Source organism: Abramis brama (assembly GCF_963993115.1).
Source record: "Abramis brama genome assembly, chromosome: 17".
NCBI lineage: Eukaryota > Metazoa > Chordata > Actinopteri > Cypriniformes > Leuciscidae > Abramis > Abramis brama.
The window spans coordinates 26775616-26797492 of NC_139979.1; the positions used below are offsets into that span (position 1 = coordinate 26775616).

General features: G+C 41.5%; 1 protein-coding gene across 1 annotated transcript in view; it reads right to left on the minus strand.

Moving 5' to 3' along the window:
- Positions 1-8327: 8327 nt before the first annotated feature.
- Positions 8328-21877, minus strand: part of LOC311067384 (circadian-associated transcriptional repressor-like) — a 14348-nt gene continuing 798 nt past the window's right edge. The window contains exons 2-6 of the mRNA XM_084089213.1: positions 20615-20879; positions 18186-18261; positions 17878-17956; positions 11316-11502; positions 8328-11217 (exon numbers count right to left, since the gene is read on the minus strand). Coding sequence (XP_083945339.1) covers positions 10693-11217; positions 11316-11502; positions 17878-17956; positions 18186-18261; positions 20615-20836 — 1089 coding nt within the window. The 5' untranslated portion in view covers positions 20837-20879 and the 3' untranslated portion in view covers positions 8328-10692. The remainder of the gene's footprint in view (positions 11218-11315; positions 11503-17877; positions 17957-18185; positions 18262-20614; positions 20880-21877) is intronic.

A 21877-nucleotide genomic window follows, 5' to 3' on the forward strand; every position in this document is an offset into this window, starting at 1 on the left:
GTCAAGTCAAGTCAAGTCAAGGTCAAGTCAAAGTCAAAGTCAAGTCAGCTGCACTTGGGTTCTACAAGTTCTACTACAACTCGCCTCAGTGGAAATGCACTACAGAAAGCTAGACCCAACTAAAAATGAGCCCAGCCGTTTGCCCCCTGCACCTTCGTCAAGGCCATCAGGCCATCAAGGATTATGTTGAGAATTTTCTTGAACTTTCTCACCTTCGTCATGACTACCAAGCCTGAACCTGTTCACTTCATGCCTGCAAAGCCAGAGACTGTTCATGTCATGCCTGCCAAGCCTGAGTTTCTTCAAATCATGCCTGACAAACCTTAGCTTGTTCATGTCATGACTCCCAAGCCTGAGCCTGTTCATGTCATTGCCGCCAAACCTAAGCCTTGTCACGTCATGGCCGCCCCGCCAGAACCATTAGCCAAAATGGCCACCGAGCCAGAGTCTTCAGCCAAAATGGCCGCCAGGCCAGAGTCTGGAATCTTCACATAATCACTCCCAAACACCATCTAGGTCATGGAGTGTAATCCATCCACTGCATTCCAGTAATCCTGTGTCACAATGTTATGTTTTGTTTTGTTTATCTAATCTTAGTTTTTATTAGCTGTGTCCTGATTCAGAGGCTGCATCCTTCGAAGGACTCAAAGCCCACGAAGGTCAGACCGAGCATTGTTAAATGGGATGGTCTAGCCAACGGAGGATTGTTCTTGTCCCCTAGCCGAAACTCAATTTCACCCCTGCCCCAGCAGAGGTCTACGCATGCCACTGTGCACAACTATGCAGTCTTCTGAGTAATTTATTCTCTTGCTCTTTCTTCTGCTCTTACTGATGGTCAGGAAAGACAGATCAAGACATAATGAGGCTGAGTGCATTTGCACACTCCATCCTACCGCTAATATCAAAGCACAATGTGTGTATGATGTCTATTTTTTTGTGTCCCCATTGGGAGGGCATTTGTATAGTGCTGCATTTGTGAATGCATATGGATTCATTCAAGTGTTGAATTATGTACAGTACGTGCATGGAATGATTATTTATGTGCTTATGTCAGGAAATGCTGGCATGGACTACAGTTTTATTACATAACCTACACAGATCTTTACATATAGGTTCTTAGTAAGAGCCTAAAATGGGAAAAAGTGTTAAAAGTATCCATATTAATAATTTAATTATTTATTTTAATTAGCTTAATTGTTTTTTATTTATTTATTATTTATTAATTATTAATTTACCCAGATCATAGCCAACATCCATTTACAATGGATGACAGAATAGCATCCTATTCGGTCTTCAACACTTTATGTAAAAAAAAATTGATTGGTTCACTTTACATTACATTGAATTGAATTGTTTAATTTCTGAGTGAACCATCCCTTTAAATGGGCTAGAATCCTAATGCAGCAGTAGAGCAAATCTAAGATCATAGATTTTACTGTCAGAACTGCTCTTTGTTGGGAGGTTCCATCTTCTATTTTAGTTGGTCATGTAAGCTTGCGCTCGATTGGCCCAAAGTCCGGCATCCGACCAGCGCGGAAGTGTTACTGTCTTTTCTCGAGGCAAAGTATTTTTTGATTAAATGTAATACATTTGAATATGTATTCTCTCGTTATTTCATCTGACTCCATAAATGAAAAGGTTTTTAATGATATCTGTGCATCATTAAATGTGAGCGAATGTTTGACTATTCCTTTTAACTCTTTAATTAAAATAATGCCAAAGTCGGTTAGAATAATCAAATGTAACAATTTATTATGTCAGGTAAATGTATCATGCCAATTTCGTAATCAATTCAAAGATAATCGATACAAAACATCAAATGCTCTGGAATAAACAGAAGGCCCCGACCCAGCATTAAGATACATGATGCTAAGAGTTTACTCTTAAGTAAGAGTTACTCTTAGCATCACGGGCCAACTTGAGTTACAAAAAGGCCCCGAATCCCCTGCTGCATTTCATTATATACTTATATTATATAAGTTACACCTTTTGGGGGGGTAGGAGACCATATGTACCTTCCTTTGTGTGCCAGTTATCCCTAAACTCTTAAAAACCTTTTACTTATTTGGAAATGAGACATTTGTACCAGTCGCACGGTGATATTTTAAATGATACCAAACATGAATAATACTCTGTGATAATCATTCACATTAAACTATACATTTTCTTGGGTGAATTCAGGTGATCTGAGCATGAGAGAGAGGGGTTGAGGGAAGAGGGAATGAAATGTAGAGTAGGATGTTTCGGGGGTGAGTCTTTCGTCTCGATAGTGCACGAGGGCTAGTTCAAATGTTAATTTCCAGAGAGGTCCTTTGTCCTCTCAGGGTCTGGTCGCTCTTCAACCAGACTGTCCGGCATTTTGTAATTTCTCAATTCTTACAGTCATCAGTTATGTGGACTGGTAGTTTATTAGTATGGAGTATGACAGTTTTGTAAATCACCACAGTACATATGTCAGACTCAGTTCAAGAAGGTGAAGGTGTGCTCATAGTACTAAATGTTTTGTGCATGTTTCAGGGCACGCCTCTTGCATACAGCTGAACTTCTGTCTAGTAATGCAAAAATACTTCATTTACATACTATCTGTCTGCCTTCTTAATTTAGTAGTCTCTCTGTAGTTGTGTTAGGACCAAGGTTAGGTGCTATGGTCAAACTAACTCAATGACACCACATACACACAGACACATTCATACACTCATAGGGGACTGCTGTCCAAAATACACAATAGACACAGAAACACATACACATGCTGGCCCAAATACAGCAAGCCTGGAGGAGTGTTCCTTTTTAGCATCGCTTTCCACCTTCGCCCCTTTGGAAGAAGAAAAATGACAATACACTGTACATCTTTACACACACACACACACACACATACACACACACACACACACACACACACAAAACAGCTTAGAACTTATAGGGTGTCACAATCATCACTCAATTCTATAAGAACAGAGAATGCCTGGTGTTATAGTCAGACTAATGACTACAATACCCTAATCCATGTGGCTCAAAGTCAGAGCATCAAGTGATTTGGCTACTCAAATACTGGTTTACTAAAACCAACACATATTCTGCCTGTTCCACTAAACAGTGGTATAATCACTGCAGCCAAGCACGTGCCATATTAAGGAGGTGTCACTACAATACAGCCAATCAACAGCTATCTCATGTTTCTCTACTATTTATAAAAGAAAATAGCTCTGTAGTTATAATTGTAAAAATTATGATAATTGTGACTGATGTATTTGCATGCATATATTCATGTATATAAATGGTATATCATTTTGTTCAGTCTTTTATGAGGATTTTTCATGTGTGTGTGTTTGCACGTGTGCTTTAATTTGCATTTGTGTGTCACAGCAGTGTTGCAGAATGTGTGTGTGTGTGTGTAGTCAGCTCGCGTGAGTACTAATGGAGCACTCTGAATGAACACAGCAGGGGAGAGAGACAGACACGACAGAGTTGGGCATGACGAGTTACTTTCTCCAACCCTTTCTCCTCCAGACATATAAAATAATACCAGCAGTTTACCCAAATTCATCTCTGTTAAGATGCACTTTAACATTTTGCTTTGTAAACAAGCAAAATATAATATATTACAATAGATTACAATTTTTAAAAAGTGCATTTTCAGTATAACATTTCTGAAAAATTAAACAAGAAAATCAATTATTATGTTTTGTACATAAATTAATTTCCTGTTTGTACATTTGGAAGTTGTTCTATTTTGTTGAAGAATTTCACAAAATTTCATCATTTAAGCATTCCAAAATAATATGAAGTCACCTTCTCTCCTTTAATGTCCTACATAGTAGTACACACACAAGACACAGAGGCAATACATTCTCCACACCCTCCCCCTGCTTTTTCCCCTAGTTTCTTTCCTCCAATAGAAGAGAAGAGGGGCAGATGGAGGGTGGGGTAGGATGTTGTGGTAGTAGGATGGGGGTTTGAGGGGTGGGGGTGGATATGGGTTGATCTCTGCCTAAAACTGCTTGGATACAAGAGGGGAGGGGTGTCTGTGTGTATGTGGGTGTGGGTGTGTATCAAAGAGAGTGTGCGTGGCATGCTTTATTACAGATTTGGAAACATCCATAGTGAGTTTATGTATATGTAGATTTGCATGCATGATTTTCTGTAAATGCATTTATAGTGAAAGTGTGTATATGTGTATGTGTGTGATATTTGTGGAGTACTAGCACACTGCCTCTGTGTAGGAGTTGTGGTGATTTAAATAAACCAAAAATCTGGCCAGTCATGTGGTATTTTGTGGGTCTACAAAATAACATTTGTAATCAATTAACCATGTTTAGGCATGTATGTAATTAACCATGTGAATTCATTTACAAAACAAACAAAAATGTTATAGTTTTATTTAAAAAGGCTGTTCTTTTGTGTGTGTGTGTGTGTGTTCATTGCATGTACACACATTTGAACACCTGAGCATTTGTCACATAGATAGACTGATGATGGTGATTATAAAAAATAAAAATAAAAATCTGTTTCATTTGTAGTTACCATGGCTACAAGAAAAGTTTTGCCAAAATTGAATCTGGTGGTTCAGAACCAGATTTATATCAGTTCTAAATTAATTCAACTCACCCCTATTGGGGGATAAAAACTACTCCTGTGTATTGTTTGGTTGAATAGAAATGCAATGCTTAATTCCCAGACTAAATCACCCTGAAGGCATTGGCACATGAAAACAAACACACAGCTCATTTTCTCCAACATACATCTACATGAACATAGCCACCACAGAGTCATGGGCACCAGCTGGGATGAGGTTAAATCCCACTCAATCCAAACAGATTAAAACTGTCAAGTCTTTCTTCCTCTAGACCTGTGCAATATCTAAATCTGTACCCCCTGCAGAACACACTTGGCTCACTGAAACTATGCTCGATTAGAGAACTACCTGCCTCAGTCAGTATAGACCTCTACCTCAAAAGCTCTGGGGGCAGTCGTGGCCTAATGGTTAGCGAGTCCGACTAGTAACCCAAAGGTTGCTGGTGCAATTCCAGTACCGGCAGGAAATGGGTGTGTATCACAGTGTGTGTTCACTACTCACTACTCCTAATGTGTGTGCACTTGGATGGGTTAAATGCAGAGGACAAATTCTGAGTAGGGGTTACCATTGGCCTTCACATGTCACTTTCTTTTTTCAAAACTGCCTTGTGTCAACCTAAGCTCATTGGAAAAATATACCTGTGGTGACATTTCTGCACAATTACATCATATTGCTTCTTGCACGTTTCACAACACTTTCAAAGTTGAATCCCCAGTGGTCAACCATAGGGTGTCTCATTTGTCAATTTAGGTTTCAAGGGCGGAACTAGCTGGAGCTGTAGGAGTGGAGGGCCGGAGAGCAGCGGATGGCCCACAGGTCCATGGCGAAGGTGGTGTCATGGTCCGATGGAGCCCGGCGAGGCCGAATGCCCGATGGTCCTTGCTGGAGTCGAGGGAGGAAGGAGTCCAGATAAAGGAGCCAGGGCGACGGGTCGTGGTGGACTGGAGCGTTCTGAGGCCGAAGGCGGAGCCACGGACTCCCCACGCCCAGGAGGAGGTGGCTCACAGCAGGCACAAGGTATAGCCACTCCACTTAGAGGAGGCTGGGAAGGTACTGAGGGGGTGATGGGAGACTCTCACTCTCAGTGGCGGGATGGTGGGCTGGGCTCACTTCCATACCCTCGTACTCCACGAGGGCTCCCATGGCGAAGGATGGGGCAGCCGGCTCGCACACCTGGTCAGAAGCAGCTAGCTCAGGCTCCAGGGTGATGTCCAGCTCGATTACTCCTCTTGACGCAGGCTCAAACATTGCGGCGGAGCTGGGCTCTTGGTCTGCGGTGGGCTTGTGCTGTTGCTCCTTGCAGCGGGATGGTCTCTGGCTGGGCACTAGGTTGGGAGTGGAGATGGTGCCGTTGTCAGCTGGGCAATGTTCAGGCCAACGTACAAGAACGAGAACAGACAGTCATTCGGGAAAGGTGTCTGTTCAAGGCATATTAACCGGAATGAGAGAGAGTCCAGGGTGAAAAACTTTTTTTTATTTAACGGGAAATAGAGAAATATCTCGCTGTCTTAATCACTTTTGGGTAGGATATTCTGTCATGGATTGTGTTGCTAGAACACACAAGAACATGAAGTTAATTAGGCAGTCTTTAATTTATCCACAGGAAAATCCACATAAAGAGAGTAGTGTATAGCACATCCAAACATTGACGAGACCCAACAACAAAGAACAGAAACAAGGAAACTAAAATACACAGGCAAACAAGGATGATTAGACACACACACACCTGAACTGAGTGACAAAATCAAATCTGTAACTATGACAACAAACAAGGCAGGGGAAATGGTGAGAACAAAAAAAACAGTTCAAACTGAGGTGTCTGACACATATTTAGATGGGTTTTCCAGTGCAAAAAAATTCTTCATGCCTTAAAATGGCTTGAATGTAACTCTACAGCCTTGTTTCATTTAGAATGTTGATACATGAATATGCAAATGAGCCCCGCCTCTACTCAATCACACGAACTCAGACTACCACTCGCTCAACTTTACTGTAGTAAACGGTGTACATTGGCAAGTGGAAATACTGGTTTAATTCAGCCAGTATAATTGAACCAGAAACTGTTTCAGAAGAAGTGGAATTATACAGACTTGTATACAAATCGGTGTTTAAGAAAATGGTAATACGTTTTATGTATCGCTCTCTGCAACGTTGGAGACATAGCCTAACGGTTATTAATATGATTAGCCTCTTGCTTGACTACGTTATCAAACAGATAATAACATGTTGCTAATGTTTCACCATGTTCCCGTTCGCCATCTCAGTCTGCCTTCTAAAAATCAGAATCCTTAGAAATGCTTTGAACATCTTAGAACTTCATTGGAGAAAGGCATATAGTTCATAATAACATTGTAATATACATTATATACATAATTCACCTGCTATATTGCTAAATGTACCCGATTTTTCATATCAATAGAAAAATATACTGGGATAACCTGGCTTCTCTCGAGACTCCCCTGCTTTGCAGCATAGTTAATGATATGCTAAAGCCTGCCTGCATGTTGACGGGATTGGTTAACAGCTTTGTGACTAGGAGAACAACGGCGATTTCAAACCGCGTTTTTGAGACTGTCATTGGTTCACTGCTGTTCCCTTTCGAAAGGGAACTCACACTGCGTCGATTGACGCTTTGGGGAAAGCTTCAGGCGTGACAGGTGTCTGAAACTACTATTGAATTCACGGCAATCCTATTGACCGGCGACAGCCCATGACATCATCAATGTGAGACCCGGAAGTATATAAGGGCGCCTTGCAAACATGACATTCATCTTTTAGTCTTCAGGGACTGTTCTGTCTGTAAGCGCTAAAAAAAGGTAATTGTGAAATGCACTGAGAAGGCTGAGTGCTTTCAGAAGTGTGCAGACCTGTGCCCAAGGTATTTGATGTTGGGTGATGCACACGAATTGTGCGTTTTTTGTCTGGGGAAGAGCACGCACAGGCAGTTCTCGAGGGAGCTGCCAGTGCAAATTGTGAGCGTTTTTCTTTGAAAAACTTTCGGCACCTCTGTGCAGGTGGTAGTTGGAAAATTCAGAGGCGAAGGCGCGCTCAGCTGTTTAAAACCTGTATACCGCTAAGATCCGTGTCCACGCCCAGACAGGCGGGAGGGCCTGGCCCGTCACAGTCTGAGGACCATAGACAGGGCTAAAGAGCCAGCTTCGCCTCTCGTGCGCCCCCCTCCATGGAGGAGTAGGTCACAGAAGAGGCGGGACTCCCGCAAGAAGAGGAACCTGAGGGAGGTGATCCAGCACAAACGCAAACAGCGTTGCTGATGGATCACCTTCCCTGAGGGCGTAATTATATCCTAGCCCTCTCCTCTCTTCCACGATGTTCTGACGGCCCGCCTTGGCTTGGTTAGAGTGAGTGCCTCTTTCAGGCATGTAATGGTGGTAGACCTCATGTTCATAAAGAACTGTGTGGTGAGTCTTCACTTCGCACTCCACAGGTGAGAGCTGAGTGGCTGAAAGAAGACTGTCTTCTTTCATTTTTTGTGTGCAACTAATACTAAAATGTATTTCTCTACAGACCTTCATTCCTCAAAAGCGTCCATCGACGCAGTGTCTCGTTCCCTGTTCTCAGGGAACAGGTTACAGTGGTAACCTAGACGTTTTTAGGAGAAAATACTCAGTAATGGTGTTGGCATGAATTTGCACATGGTTTGTCTTAAAGCATATTAAAAACACCTCATAGACAAAACAACATTAAAAACTTGATTTTTGATGTAAATACACCAATAAAACAGAACTCATTCAAATAGTACATTCCATGTATTATTTATTAAAAGGTTTGTCTTTGTTGAAAAAAGCATGAATAACAGTAAAAAGCAGAGAAAAAGATAAAAGTAAATAAAGGATGAAGAAGGGAAAAACAGGTGAAAGACAACGTGACTGGAAAGAAGGACAGACAGCAGAAAGATTTCCAGTGTGTAGAGTGCATGGTATAACAGTTATTTAAAAATACAGATTTAACAACCAATATACATCCTTTATGAATCTGTATGCTCTTGGTCTTTGTCTTAAATAACCTGTACAGTATAAAACATGACAAAATAAAAACAAGTGCAACTTCTACAAAATCATTACATAAAAAGTAAATTACATATAATAAAGGTGATGCAGTTATCAGTTCTAATTTTTTACCATGGCTAGAATTTCTATAGCTATAGGGCAGCTGGACACTAAGCAATTCAAATCTCTTTTAAAAAAATCAGTAATTTAGCAGCATGTGAAGTTGATGCAATTGTTGTCCCATTAATTGATGCATAAGTGCAATTCAACATTATAATTCATCAGCTCCAAAAATAATGATCCAAGAAATTTGGTGGTTAAATGATTCAACTGATTGAAGTGAAATTATTAATGTAAATGTAAAATACAGCACCACTTTGAATGTTGCTATGACAACCAATTGACTGACATTTGTCATCTAACCATTTGTTATTGGTTACTGTAATTCACTGTGCTTTTAGTGGTAAATGGATACTTTGTCTCCAAAGGCAGTTTTCTCATTAATAAAAGTGTGCATAAGAAAGTTTTGAGATTTTGTGTTCTCTACCATTTGATAAAAATACACAATCAACAAATATGAGTATGAATATGAATATCCTTTTTAGAGAAAAGGCACAGGTTTTCCAATATCAGATTTCCTTCATTTTTTCCTCTACTTTCCGTGCAGCAACTCCATGAGAAAAATACTCCATGATTGATCAAGCTCTAATGACTTCAGCTGCCATATGGATAAATACATACACAAATAAACATAAATAAATATTGAAAACAACAATGGAATAAATAAAGGTTGGCATATTAGCACTTTTTTATCCTTTCTGACTTCTGACCCTTGTTTAAATGGACGTCTCATATCACTGAACAGCCTCATTCAAGCACCTAAATTCACATCTGACAGGAGGAGGAGCAGGAGGTTTTCCCATCTAGCCTCCTTCAGTGCACTGTACACAATATTTCAAGCAGACTCGCAGATTCTGGAAATTTTCTTTTCTCTTCTCTTTCAACCTGGGTATTACATAATTTCCTACATTATATCAGATTGAGATATCATCACTTATGTGTATATTAGTTGTGGGTACTTTTTCCAGTTCGAGCAATTGTCACAGATTCTACAGCAAATAAATAAAGTGGTTTGATTTACATTTAAAACCCCACCACTGCCAGCACACACACACACACACACACACACACACACACACACACACACACACACACACACACACACACACACACACTTATAAAATGCAGTAAAAGAAACTGTAACAGCTTCTGTTACAATCCACTCATAAATTCGTAAAATATCAGGTATTGAAAAGTCAGTTATGATCCTGCTACATTTTTCATCAGAACTACAAAATGGGCCTTTCATGCTACAACTGTGTTGTATTACTGGCAACTTTTCAAATTGTAATTAACACAAATATAATCCCAACATTCTCAGTAGCAATTTGAGAAAACAACACACTTATAGTAAAAACGAACCCTTTTATTCTATGCCATCTACGTTCTATTAAGTTCTACCACTGGCTTGACCTTGTGTTATCCTTCCATTAAAATGATTGCTCTCTCATCTTAATTTGACCTCATTTTAGGTTTAAAGCAAAGGCAATGTCTTTCCCTCAGATTTAAACACACACTCCTGAAGGCAATGAACATCTGCATGATATAAAATTTCCTTAAAGGTACTGTGTAATTTTTTGGAAGTTATAATTGTGTCATGCAAACACTGTTTGAGCATCCTGTCCAGCACAACACTGGCTCAACCAATGCCATGGGCAAGGCTTTCTGTTTGGCTGACCAATTCCTGATGGGGGAGTGTTTGAAAACCTCTTTGAAATAATTATTTTTGCAATTCCATTTGATGATGGCAGTGGCACCAAACTCACACACTTAACCTTTAATTTGGGTACTCTCATTTCCAGTTCAGAAACAGCTAATTTTTCAACCCAATCGATACCAAAAAAGTATTATATGTTGAGTTTAAACTTCTTCGAGATTCTTTAGAAATACTTTTTTCAATTACTGTAATAGACAACCACTTCAACATCCCATACTTCAATTCTTCTCTGACACAGAGAAGACTTTTGGCTGGTTGTGCTTGGTTTTTCTGCATCAGGTTTGCAAAGGGCTTTGCTTTTCTAAGTTTGAAGGCTTCATTGTGATTTGTGGTATCTGGGTGTATTCCTGCAATGGACTTGTTGTCCCTAAACTCACAGACTGGCATTGACATCCAGCTGGCTCTGAAAAAGGTGTGGTGGAAGAGATGAAGCTGTCCTGCGTGGCTGGACTGCTCCTGCTGGTGAGAGGGGAAACTGGAAGGAGGATGCTGCCGCTCCCTCTATCATTAGCCATTCCGCCTTTATGAGAGGGACCAGATTTTGGTGGGGAGAAGATGGGAGCAATGTGCACCCATGTCAGTCTTGAACCTGACCATCGGATGACCTTGTGCTCCAGGGTTTCACTAACTCGCTTGTCTGATTGGTTCATGTGTGAGGAAAGGGAAGGGGTCCCTGAAGAGCCCTCCTCTTTATCAACATATGGCCACTGATGTTGCTCTTCACAACATTTGGTGCGCTTACACACCACGGGAGGAGAAGAGGAGCGCGAGTCTGTGTCTGACCAGCTCAATCTTCGCTTCTGCAAGAGCCAAGAAAATAAGAAAGGACATCAATGTCTACAAATTCACATAGTGTAAATGGATACACAAACTAATATGCTGTGTGCCTCACACAAACCTTGACTGGAATATGTAATTGGTCTTTGTGCTTGTGTGGGGGAGTAGTATTGCTTTTGCCATGGGTGGAAATGTTTCGAAGTGAAAAGTCAGCAGGGTTAGGTGTCACGGAAACTTGAGCAGTCACTTGAGGGAACCAAAGCTTTAGCATTCCCTCTATCTGCAGCAAAGTAGGCAAGTACTTCTCTCTGTACACACACACACACACACGCACACGCACACACACACACACAAGACAATAAGCAGAATAACATAAATATATCTGAAAAGAAATACATTTTAGGTTTTTAGGTTTTACATTATGTAAAACGAATTTGGACAAACATAAGTGAAACATGTTCATAGTAAATGATGAAGTACATTAACCTGTGGTTACTGTGCTTAGGATGTCTGTGTGAACTTGAGGGTAAAACATACACTTAACAATAACTTTTTACATTATGAATAATAGTGAAAAAGTGAAAGTGACTGCCAAGTATGGTAAGCCATACTCAAAATTTGTCCTTTGCGTTTAACTCATCCAAGTTAGTGCACACACATAGTGAGTAGTGAACACACACACTGAAAACCGTGAACACTCACCCAAATCAGTGGGCAGCCACTTTTGCTGTGGCGCCTGGGGAGTGATTGGGGGTTAGGTGCCTTGCTCAAGGACACCTCAGTCATTTCCTGCTGGTATTGAGAATCGAAACCGCAACCTTTGGGTTACCAGTCTGACTCTCTAACCATTAGGCCAAGACTGCCCATAATATGAACAATAACAATATTTTGAGCAATAAGTGAACAAGTAATACAACAATATAACTTTAGAGCATCTTAATCATTAACCTACAACATACATCTGGCTTACTTGAGTGTTCATCTTGAACAATTTCCAAAAAACTACAATAATACTAATATGAAACCCCATTCCCAGTTTCCATTAATTCAATGTCTTCCATTGGATCATATCCAATTAAAGGGGTATGAATTGAGAAATTAAATTATTTTAATATATAAACAGTCATTATACTATGCTTTAAGTTTCAGAACTCTGCTAGTCCAAAAACAGCTTTTATTAAAACTAAGCTGCCAAAATTACAAATTTTCTATTTCCAGGTTATTATTAACGTACATAATAGAGATGAAAACATCAGCACAAGACGGATTAACACTTACTTCTTCACTGGTCGATGACGTCTCTCGCACAACCGTCAATCCAATTCCTTTTAACCTCTAGATCAGTGGTTCCCAAACCTGTCCTGAAGGACCCCCAACACTGCACGTTTTCTTTGTCTCCCTAATCAAACACACCTGATTCAACTCATCAGCTCATTAACCCATGTGATAATGAGCTGATGAGTTGAATCAGGTGTGTTTGATTAGGGAGACAAAGAAAACGTGCAGTGTTGGGGGTCCTTCAGGACAGGTTTGGGAACCACTGCTCTAGATTATATATATATTATATACCCTATAATGCTATAATCAACAATTTCCACGATTAGTTATTTGTGGCAGCTATAAAACTAAAAGCATAGTAAAAGTTTTCAAAAGAGTTCCATGTGTAAAAATAACATCCTCAGTATTACCCATACACAAATATACTTAATACTTTCAAACAGAAATTCTTTTTTTTCTGTGACTTTTTTAAACCAATAAATTTCAAAGCTTTTTCAATTATTTAGGTTAGAAAATCAAAATGAGAGCAACATGCACAAATATCAAGCTTGACAAGCAGACCAGTGACCTTGTGTTCTGATATTCGCCCTCTCCCATCTGATTATGAGAAAGAGTTTGAGGCAAGAGGAGATAAATCTGTCTATGTGCATTTAGTGTCACGGTTGGCTAACCGTGGTCCGTTCGTGTGTGTGTTTGTACTGATTGTCATCACCTGGACTGATCAACTGATTACTACCTCATCAGCACTGGCACACCTGTTATTTATTTAGATCTGTCTATATAAGCATTGTCTCTTGTTTTGTTAACTGTCGGATCATTGTCACCGTTACCTGTCTCTGCTTCATGTCTTTGTTACCTGTTATCCTGGATTTCTGTTTATTTGTGTAAATAAATCTACATTTGTTACTTGCATTTGCATCCTCACCATTACGTGACAGAATGATCCGACCAAACATGGATGCAGCAAGTACCGCGGCTCTCTTGAAGTTTATCAATCTCGACGCCTCTCGCAGAGAACAGCATTGGGAGAGAGACGCCGAGATGAGGCGTGCGGCACGGGCACTGGCGACACAGATGGAGGAACTGGCGTGACAGATTCAGGGTCTGAAGAGTCCTACCGCGACACCCATACCGCCAGTTCCTCTCACACCTACGGAGTCGAGTGATCGAACGGAGACGAACCTGCTTATCCCGGAGAGATATGCGGGTGAGCCCAATGTTTGCAAAGACTTTATTAATCAGTGTGATATGTATCTGTCCAGATGTGGACTCGTCCATCACCCAAGCTGAAGTCACCGAGGTAGTCAAGAAACTCCTCGGTGGCAAGGCACCGGGGGTGGATGAGATCCGCCCTGAGTACCTCAAGTCTCTGGATGTTGTGGGGCTGTCTTGGCTGACACGCCTCTGCAGCATCGCGTGGCAGTCGGGGACAGTGCCTCTGGGATGGCAGACCGGGGTGGTGGTCCCTCTTTTTAAGAAGGGGGACCGGAGGGTGTGTTCCAACTACAGGGGGATCACACTTCTCAGCCTCCCTGGGAAAGTCTATGCCAGGGTACTGGAGAGGAGAATCCGGCCGATAGTAGAACCTCGGATTCAGGAGGAACAGTGTGGTTTTCGTCCAGGCCGTGGAACACTGGACCAGCTCTATACCCTCTACAGGGTGCTGGAGGGTTCATGGGAGTTTGCCCAACCAGTCCACATGTGCTTTGTGGATTTGGAGAAGGCATTCGACTGTGTCCCTCGCGGCGGCCTGTGGAGGGTGCTCCGGGAGTATGGGGTCCGGGGCCCTTTGCTAAGGGCTATCCGGTCCCTGTACGACCGAAGCAGGAGCTTGGTTCGTATTGCCAGCAGTAAGTCAGACTTGTTCCCGGTGCGTGTTGGACTCCGGCAGGGCTGCCCTTTGTCGCCGGTTCTGTTCATGATTTTTATGGACAGAATTTCTAGGCGCAGCCAGGGGCCGGAGGGTGTCAGGTTTGGTGACAACACGATTTCTTCTCTGCTCTTTGTGGATGATGTTGTCGTGTTGGCCTCATCAAGCCAGGACCTTCAGCATGCACTGGGACGGTTTGCAGCCGAGTGTGAAGCGGCTGGGATGAGAATCAGCACCTCCAAATCCGAGGCCATGGTCCTCAGTCGGAAAAGGGTGGCTTGCCCACTTCAGGTTGGTGGAGAGTTCCTGCCTCAAGTGGAGGAGTTTAAGTATCTTGGGGTTTTGTTCACGAGTGAGGGAAGGATGGAACGGGAGATTGACAGACGGATCGGTGCAGCTTCTGCAGTAATGCGGTCGATGTACCGGTCTGTCATGGTGAAGAAAGAGCTGAGCCGCAAGGCGAAGCTCTCGATTTACCGGTCAATCTACGTTCCTACTCTCACCTATGGTCATGAGCTTTGGGTCATGACCGAAAGGACAAGATCCCGGATACAGGCGGCCGAAATGAGCTTTCTCCGCAGGGTGGCTGGGCGATCCCTTAGAGATAGGGTGAGAAGCTCGGTCACTCGGGAGGAGCTCAGAGTAGAGCCGCTGCTCCTCCACATCGAGAGGGGTCAGCTGAGGTGGCTCGGGCATCTGTTCCGGATGCCTCCTGGACGCCTTCCCGGGAAGGTGTTCCGGGCGCATCCCACTGGGAGGAGACCCCGGGGAAGACCTAGGACACGCTGGAGAGACTATGTCTCCCGGCTGGCCTGGGAACGCCTCGGTGTCCCCCCAGAAGAGCTGGAGGAAGTGTCTAGGGAGAGGGAAGTCTGGGGATCTCTGCTTAGACTGCTGCCCCCGCGACCCGGCCCCGGATAAGCGGAAGAAGATGGATGGATGGATCTGTCCAGGCAACCCAGCATGTTCGAGAAGGAGAACTCTAAAGTGGCGTTTGTATTGACTCTGCTCACTGGTCGAGCGGCATTGTGGGGAACTGCTATATGGGAGAACCGGCACCCATGCTGTGCTTCGTTTCAAGTGTTGTCGACTGAGATGAGTAGGGTTTTTGATGGTGTGGGAGCGGATTTCCCTTCCTTAGAGGTGAGATCGAGGAGGTGGTCTCACCTTAATAATTTTTTTTGGGGGGGGAGTAGTGAGCACCAAGCTATGCAGGCTGTAGAGCCAAGCCTGCATGAGCTTTTGCCCGAACCAGTGCCCAAGATGGCTGCCGCCATGCTCGATCCAGTTCCCAAGATGGCCGTCGCCATGCCCGAGTCTGTTCACGAGATGGCTGAATCGTCTGAGTCTGTTCACGAGATGGCTGAATCGTCTGAGTCTGTTCACGAGATGGCAGTTCCTGTCATGGCTGAAAGGTCCAAACCCGAGTTCCCTGAGCTTCCTGTTCCGACCAAGTTGGCTGAACCGGAGTTCCCTGAATTCCCTGTCCTGACCATAAGGCATGTATCTGTATTTCCTGAGAGTCCTGTCAAAGCTGAGATGGTCGCCTCTGAGTTTCCTGTGCCCTATAGGTCAGCCAACATGACCGTTCCCAAGCTCCATCGACTCTCGGCCTTAGCCAATATGACCGTTCCTGAGTTCCTACCCAAGATGGCCGATCTCAAACTCTTTGAACGCTTTGCCTGGCCCAAGATGGCCGATCCCAAGCTCTTTGAACTCTCTGCCTCATCCAAGATGGCGAATACTGAACCCTCTAACCTGGCCGTGAGGCCTTCCGTGTATCTTGTCTCTCTGTCTATCCTTCTACCCAGGTTCCTGTTGCCTCCAGCGCCCCCTTGGATTCCGGTTCCAGTCTGGCTTCCTGCTCGGCTAGCTCCGCCTTGGCTTTCTTCTCAACCGGCTCCGCCTTGGCTTCCTGTTCTACCGGCTCCGCCTTGGTTTTCAAGCCCTCTGTCCCTCCCCCAGGTCCACCTCCGTTCCTCCACCCACCTGGACTCTTGTTTCTGTTCGGTATCGAGTGTCTGGAAGCCACTCCTTAGAGGGGGGGTACTGTTTGGGTCCGTTCGTGTGTGTGTTTGTGCTGATTGTCATCACCTGGACAGATCAACTGATTACTACCTCATCAGCACTGACACACCTGTTATTTATTTAGATCTGTCTATATAAGCATTGTCTCTTGTTTTGTTAACTGTCGGATCATTGTCATTGTCACCTGTCTCTGCTTCATGTGTTTGTTACCTGTTATCCTGGATTTGTTGTTTATTTGTGTAAATAAATCTACATTTGTTACTTGCATTTGCATCCTCATCATTAAGTGACATTTAGGAGGTTTGCAATGGTAGTGCATCATAGCAGTGATATGAGCAATCAACACAGCAGGAGGCACAATGGTCTCACCATTCACTTTAGACTGAATTTAAAGAAAAGTTGCTTTAACTTTAAAATAGTGAATACAAAGAAAATTAAATGCTTTTCCAAAATTAATTAAAAAGAACTCAAATTACTGAGTTGAAATTCAATCAACAAACTGTCAAATTTGAAAGAATAGATCCTATGAATATAGTTGTTTTAGTGGCAAAAATATAAGTCAAATAACTGATAAAGTTAAAATGCAGGTTTTCCAGAAAATTTAATTTGTAAATTGTTTTGTTTTTTAAGAAAACCCACTATAAACATAATTTTTTGCTCACGAAGTCTGCATTTATTTGATCAAAACGACAGTAAAAACAGTCATGTGCAATATTATAACAATTTAAAATAACTGTTTTCTATTTTAATACATTTTAAAATTTAATTTATTCCTATGAAAGTTGAATTTTCAGCAGCCATACTTCAGTCTTCAGTGTCACATGATCTTTCAGAAATCATTCTAATATTCTGATTTGGTGCTCAAGAATGTATTATTATTAATGTTGAAAACATTGCTTAATATTTTTGTGGAAACCGTGATAAATTTTTTTTCAGGATTCCTCAGTGACTAGGAAGTTCAAAAGAACTGCATTTATTTTAAATAGATTTTTTTTGGTAACAATGTAAAAGTCTTCACTTCACTTCATGAGTCATTGCTGAATAAAAGTATTAACTTCTTATAAAAAGGTAGTAGTTAATCTGCAAATATAATAAAAATGTCCACAGATTGTATATTTACAAATTAAATTACTTATTAATATCTGCCTGTTGGTTTCCATTGTTGTTTATTTTTAAGAAATATTAAGATATGTTTGCACTTGCCAAAAAGCAATGGCAGAAAGCAAAACTGTTCTGTAGTTAGTATGGCTTTTTATAGCAGCTTCTGCAGATTTTTTACAAAAGTTTGGTCTATGTCCTTAGAATGTCCTGATGTCTATACATAACAAGACTTTGCTCAGAAGATGGAGTCTCTAATAATGTCATAAATACTTGCAAACAAAAAGGTGAGATTATATATATAACAACTCTAAAATATTGCAATTCAACCCTGTTTGCGTATTCTCTCATGATAGAAGTAACATCTAATTTTATGCTAGAGTTCTTATTGATGTTCACACTCTCTCACCCAATATGTGGTTTCTGCAGGACTCCCACAATCCTCTGAATTCTGTCCATTGCAACACTCTGCTGAAAACTGCTCAGACCTGCCAATCACAAGTAGTAAACGTGTTTATGAAATCAGAAAGAGTCGTTTTAATTAAAAAAAAAAAAAAAGAGTCAGAAAACAAGAGAACAGATGCAAATAAATTACCACACATAAAAAGGCTGATACACTCTAAACTACACAGATTATTACAGGCCCATTACAGTGGTATAACTTCAAATAAAGACATGTTAAAGACTGGACACAGAGACAGTGTGCTTTTATTTCACCTTTGTCAAATCTTCCTTTCTTCAGTCCGTTTAGAAGCTCCAGCAGAGGCCGAACAAAACCCTGGAGCTCTAAACACTGAGGAGGAGAGAAAGCCACCATCATGTGATATTCAAACTAACTCTCTAAGATCCTGTTTGCATCTGATATTAATATCCGTTTCATACAATCCCAGCATAAGTAGACAGCACTAAATTCAGATGTAAATGGGGTCAAAAGGTTCTGGTGAAAACACTAATGCATCCTGATGTGTCCTGGAAGATAGTGAAGGACCACCAACTCACCTGGCAATCAACATCTGTGCAAAAACAAAGGTTTTAAACATTGCTGGCCATGTGTGTCTTTACAGTTAAGAACCATCTGTTCTCAGAACATCTTCTGTTTACCAAGCAGATATAAGCATCTGCTAAATGAATAAATGGAAAGGAATAAAAGTAGACCATGTCGTGTGAAGCATGCTCATCTTATGTTCATTTAATACAGGTACTTGACTACATAACTGTGAGTCTTCAGCTCAAAACATTGTTTGCAGAATCAAAATTCAGGTACCTTTGTGATAATCACTGTGCCGACACGATGCACAACAATACACTGATATAGTAAACTGTTAAAGGTAGGGTAGGCAATTTTTGAGAGGTTAGCAATAGCAAGCTAGCTTTGAAAACATGAGATCCCACCCTCACTTCAGAGCGTCTCCAAAGCCACGCCTCCTTCAAAATACATGAACACACACAGCAGAGTCTGCAAAGCGTCACGAGACGAGTAATGGCATTAAATTACCTCATGTCTCAAAGACCTACAATAATAATGAACATAAACAACTTACACAGCTCTTACTAGTACCACCTGACTGCTGCAGATTCATTTCGGCGTTGATAGTGTTGACATAGAAGCACATAAATTAAAGAGTCTGAGGATGAACGTCATGGGTTGCCATCTCGTAATTTCAGTTATGACACAGCGTGAATGCAGTATAAGCTTGTTGTTTTTGTTCAGGAGGAACTGTAAAAGATGACTGCTGTTTATTTAGAGCGCCCGGTGACTGTGTCAACAATGCACTGTTGATGTGTGATGTCTGTGCGAGCAGGGAGGAAATACATATGTGATCTGTACTGGCAAAATGAGTCGCAAATGAGCAAATTTTCAAAAATTAGTTATTGTTATTTTCACATTCTCCATTAAAAAAAGACTTCAAGTGCAGACTTCTGTGCATGTCGGGATTGAGCTTTGTGCGCACGCTTCGGATCTGTCAGTCAGCGCGAGTAAGATTGTTTTGTTTACATCAGCATGAGTTTGAAAATCACATTTCATTAGTTCAGACCAAGCATGCCACACAAGTCCTGAAAAGTGATGCCAAAACGTCTCGATCGCCCCCAGGTGGTTGGTCCCAGTATAGGTCATAAACCCCGCCCTCCCCATGAAGTTGGCGCGATGGAAACTAAACAATCAAATTACACTTCAAATAATTTTTTGTCCAAAGATGTTTTCTGTCATTTAAGGTTGTTTTAATCATGCTGATTTAAGTTCAAGTGTTCGTTTTTTAAAACAAGTTTGATCTTAGTTAGTTATTTGATGTTATAAAAATGGGAATGTGACGTCATGATTGACAGCTGTGATTGACAGCTTCTCTAAATGAAGTAGTCACTAAGGCACCAAGAGACTTTTTGGGGGATTTTCAGGAGATTGGAGCTTCAACTTTAATTTCTAGATGTCCATAACTGTTTATTTCACACAGTAAACTTTGTACTAACCATTTCCGCGAGAGTGTGGGCGCCGGGCGGGACCTTGACATCGCGGCTCAACTTCACGCTTACTACTGCGCAGACTTAGGTTCTTATCAGCCATATTAGGACTTTGGCGGCTTCACTTTTCACCAATGGAAGAGAGTGAAGGGGCGTCGTCCATCTTTTTTTACAGTCTATGGTTCAGACTCAGGTTCAGGTTCAGAATTTGCTATGAATATTCACAAAGTTTACATTATTGACATTTTTCACGTGTTTTGCCTGTAGCTCGTAATTAGCCCGTTCGCATTCTGACTCATTTTGCCAAGCATGGGTCACATATGTTGACAAGCAGATAGGACATCATATTTGGTCCGAATGCAATGATTGGACGACCATTTTTTTGGTCCTGAGACTTCCACAGAATATATATGTACATGTTTAATATTTAGTCCACTTCTACTATTGATTGCTATCAGGATGTGAAGTTTCAACTAGTATAACAAAAAGTGTTTATAAAACAAATTACATACCCTACCTTTAATTCAAAGACCCTCAAACACAAGTAGTCACAGGAGTCATATTTGTTTTGCATACAAGTACTAGTGGTAAAAAGTAACGGGTCTCAACTGACTACATTTGATTGGAACACTCAAGACTAATGTTAATACCAGGTGTAAACTATTGAGAATTGGTGGAAAGATTCTCACCTTACGAGCAAACAGCAGGTCTCCTTCAGTTCCTCCATTCTTCCCTCGCTCACTCTCAGAGATGCTACAACCTAATCCAGATGAAGACGAGGAGGACAGGGAGAGAAATGATGAGATGAACGAAGACGCTGACCTAGCGTGACTGTTGCCCTGTGTCCTCTCAGGGTCACTGAATCCATCACACGCCCACTGAGATCCAGGACGCTCCTGCTCTCCGTTCATACTGTAACCACTTCTGTTAGAGAGACTGGACTGAGACGAATGCCTGTCCAGGTAAACATTTGTCTCATCATCACTGAACAAGAAACTGTTGTTGGAGCATAGTGAATCCGGTTGAGAGGAAGGAGATTCTGAGGACTGCATGACTGTGGGAAAGAGATGGAAAAAATTATCTAGAACATAAAAAAATGGAAGTAGGCAAAAAGCAAATTTGCACAAATTGTGGAACCCGAAAGTGAGACCACTAGTGGGTTTTATATTTAACACATTTTTTAAATTCCAAATGATTTTATCAGCATACCAATTTAAGTTAAAATGAGACACTTACATGAATTTCTGAATGTCTGTATGTCTATATGTACAATTGGGTTTGCTTTAATCACAATAACACTTTATGCCATAAATGTTCCAAAGACCATCTTGTGTGCTTTAATGCAAGCAAGGAAATCTGACCTTTTGTACCACAGACTACCCATTGGCAATGTCACAAATTTTATTACATTTTATTAGTGACCTTCAAATTGTAAATATGTCTTTTTCATTTATCAAATGCTATAATTTATTAAATGCTAAAACTATTGATTTTGAGATTCAAATTAGATTTGAAAACCAAGATTTTCATTATGGTTTTTCAGACCCTACTGCATATTCCAAAATAAACACAATTTCAATAAAACCAATGTCAATATTACATTTATTTTCATCCATAATGTTTTGTCTGAGCCATTACAGAATACATGTGGTCTGTCTAGAGTAGACCCTCTGAGATCAGAGAGAAGCGAGGAGCATGCAAGCCTGTGCAAGTGTGTAAGTGTGTGCACGGTTGTGTAAGTGTGTGTCGTCTAGAGCAGGAAAATAGGGGGAGGGGTGCAGTGGGATGCTTTAAAACTAGTGGTTAAAGAAGGCAGCTAGGGTCTCTCCATTTCTTTTTAATTTTCTTACTCCTCCCTCCCTCTGGCAAACACACACACACACACACACACACACACACACACATAAGGATAGGGGCAGGGGCATACAAACACCCGGAGACACACACACACA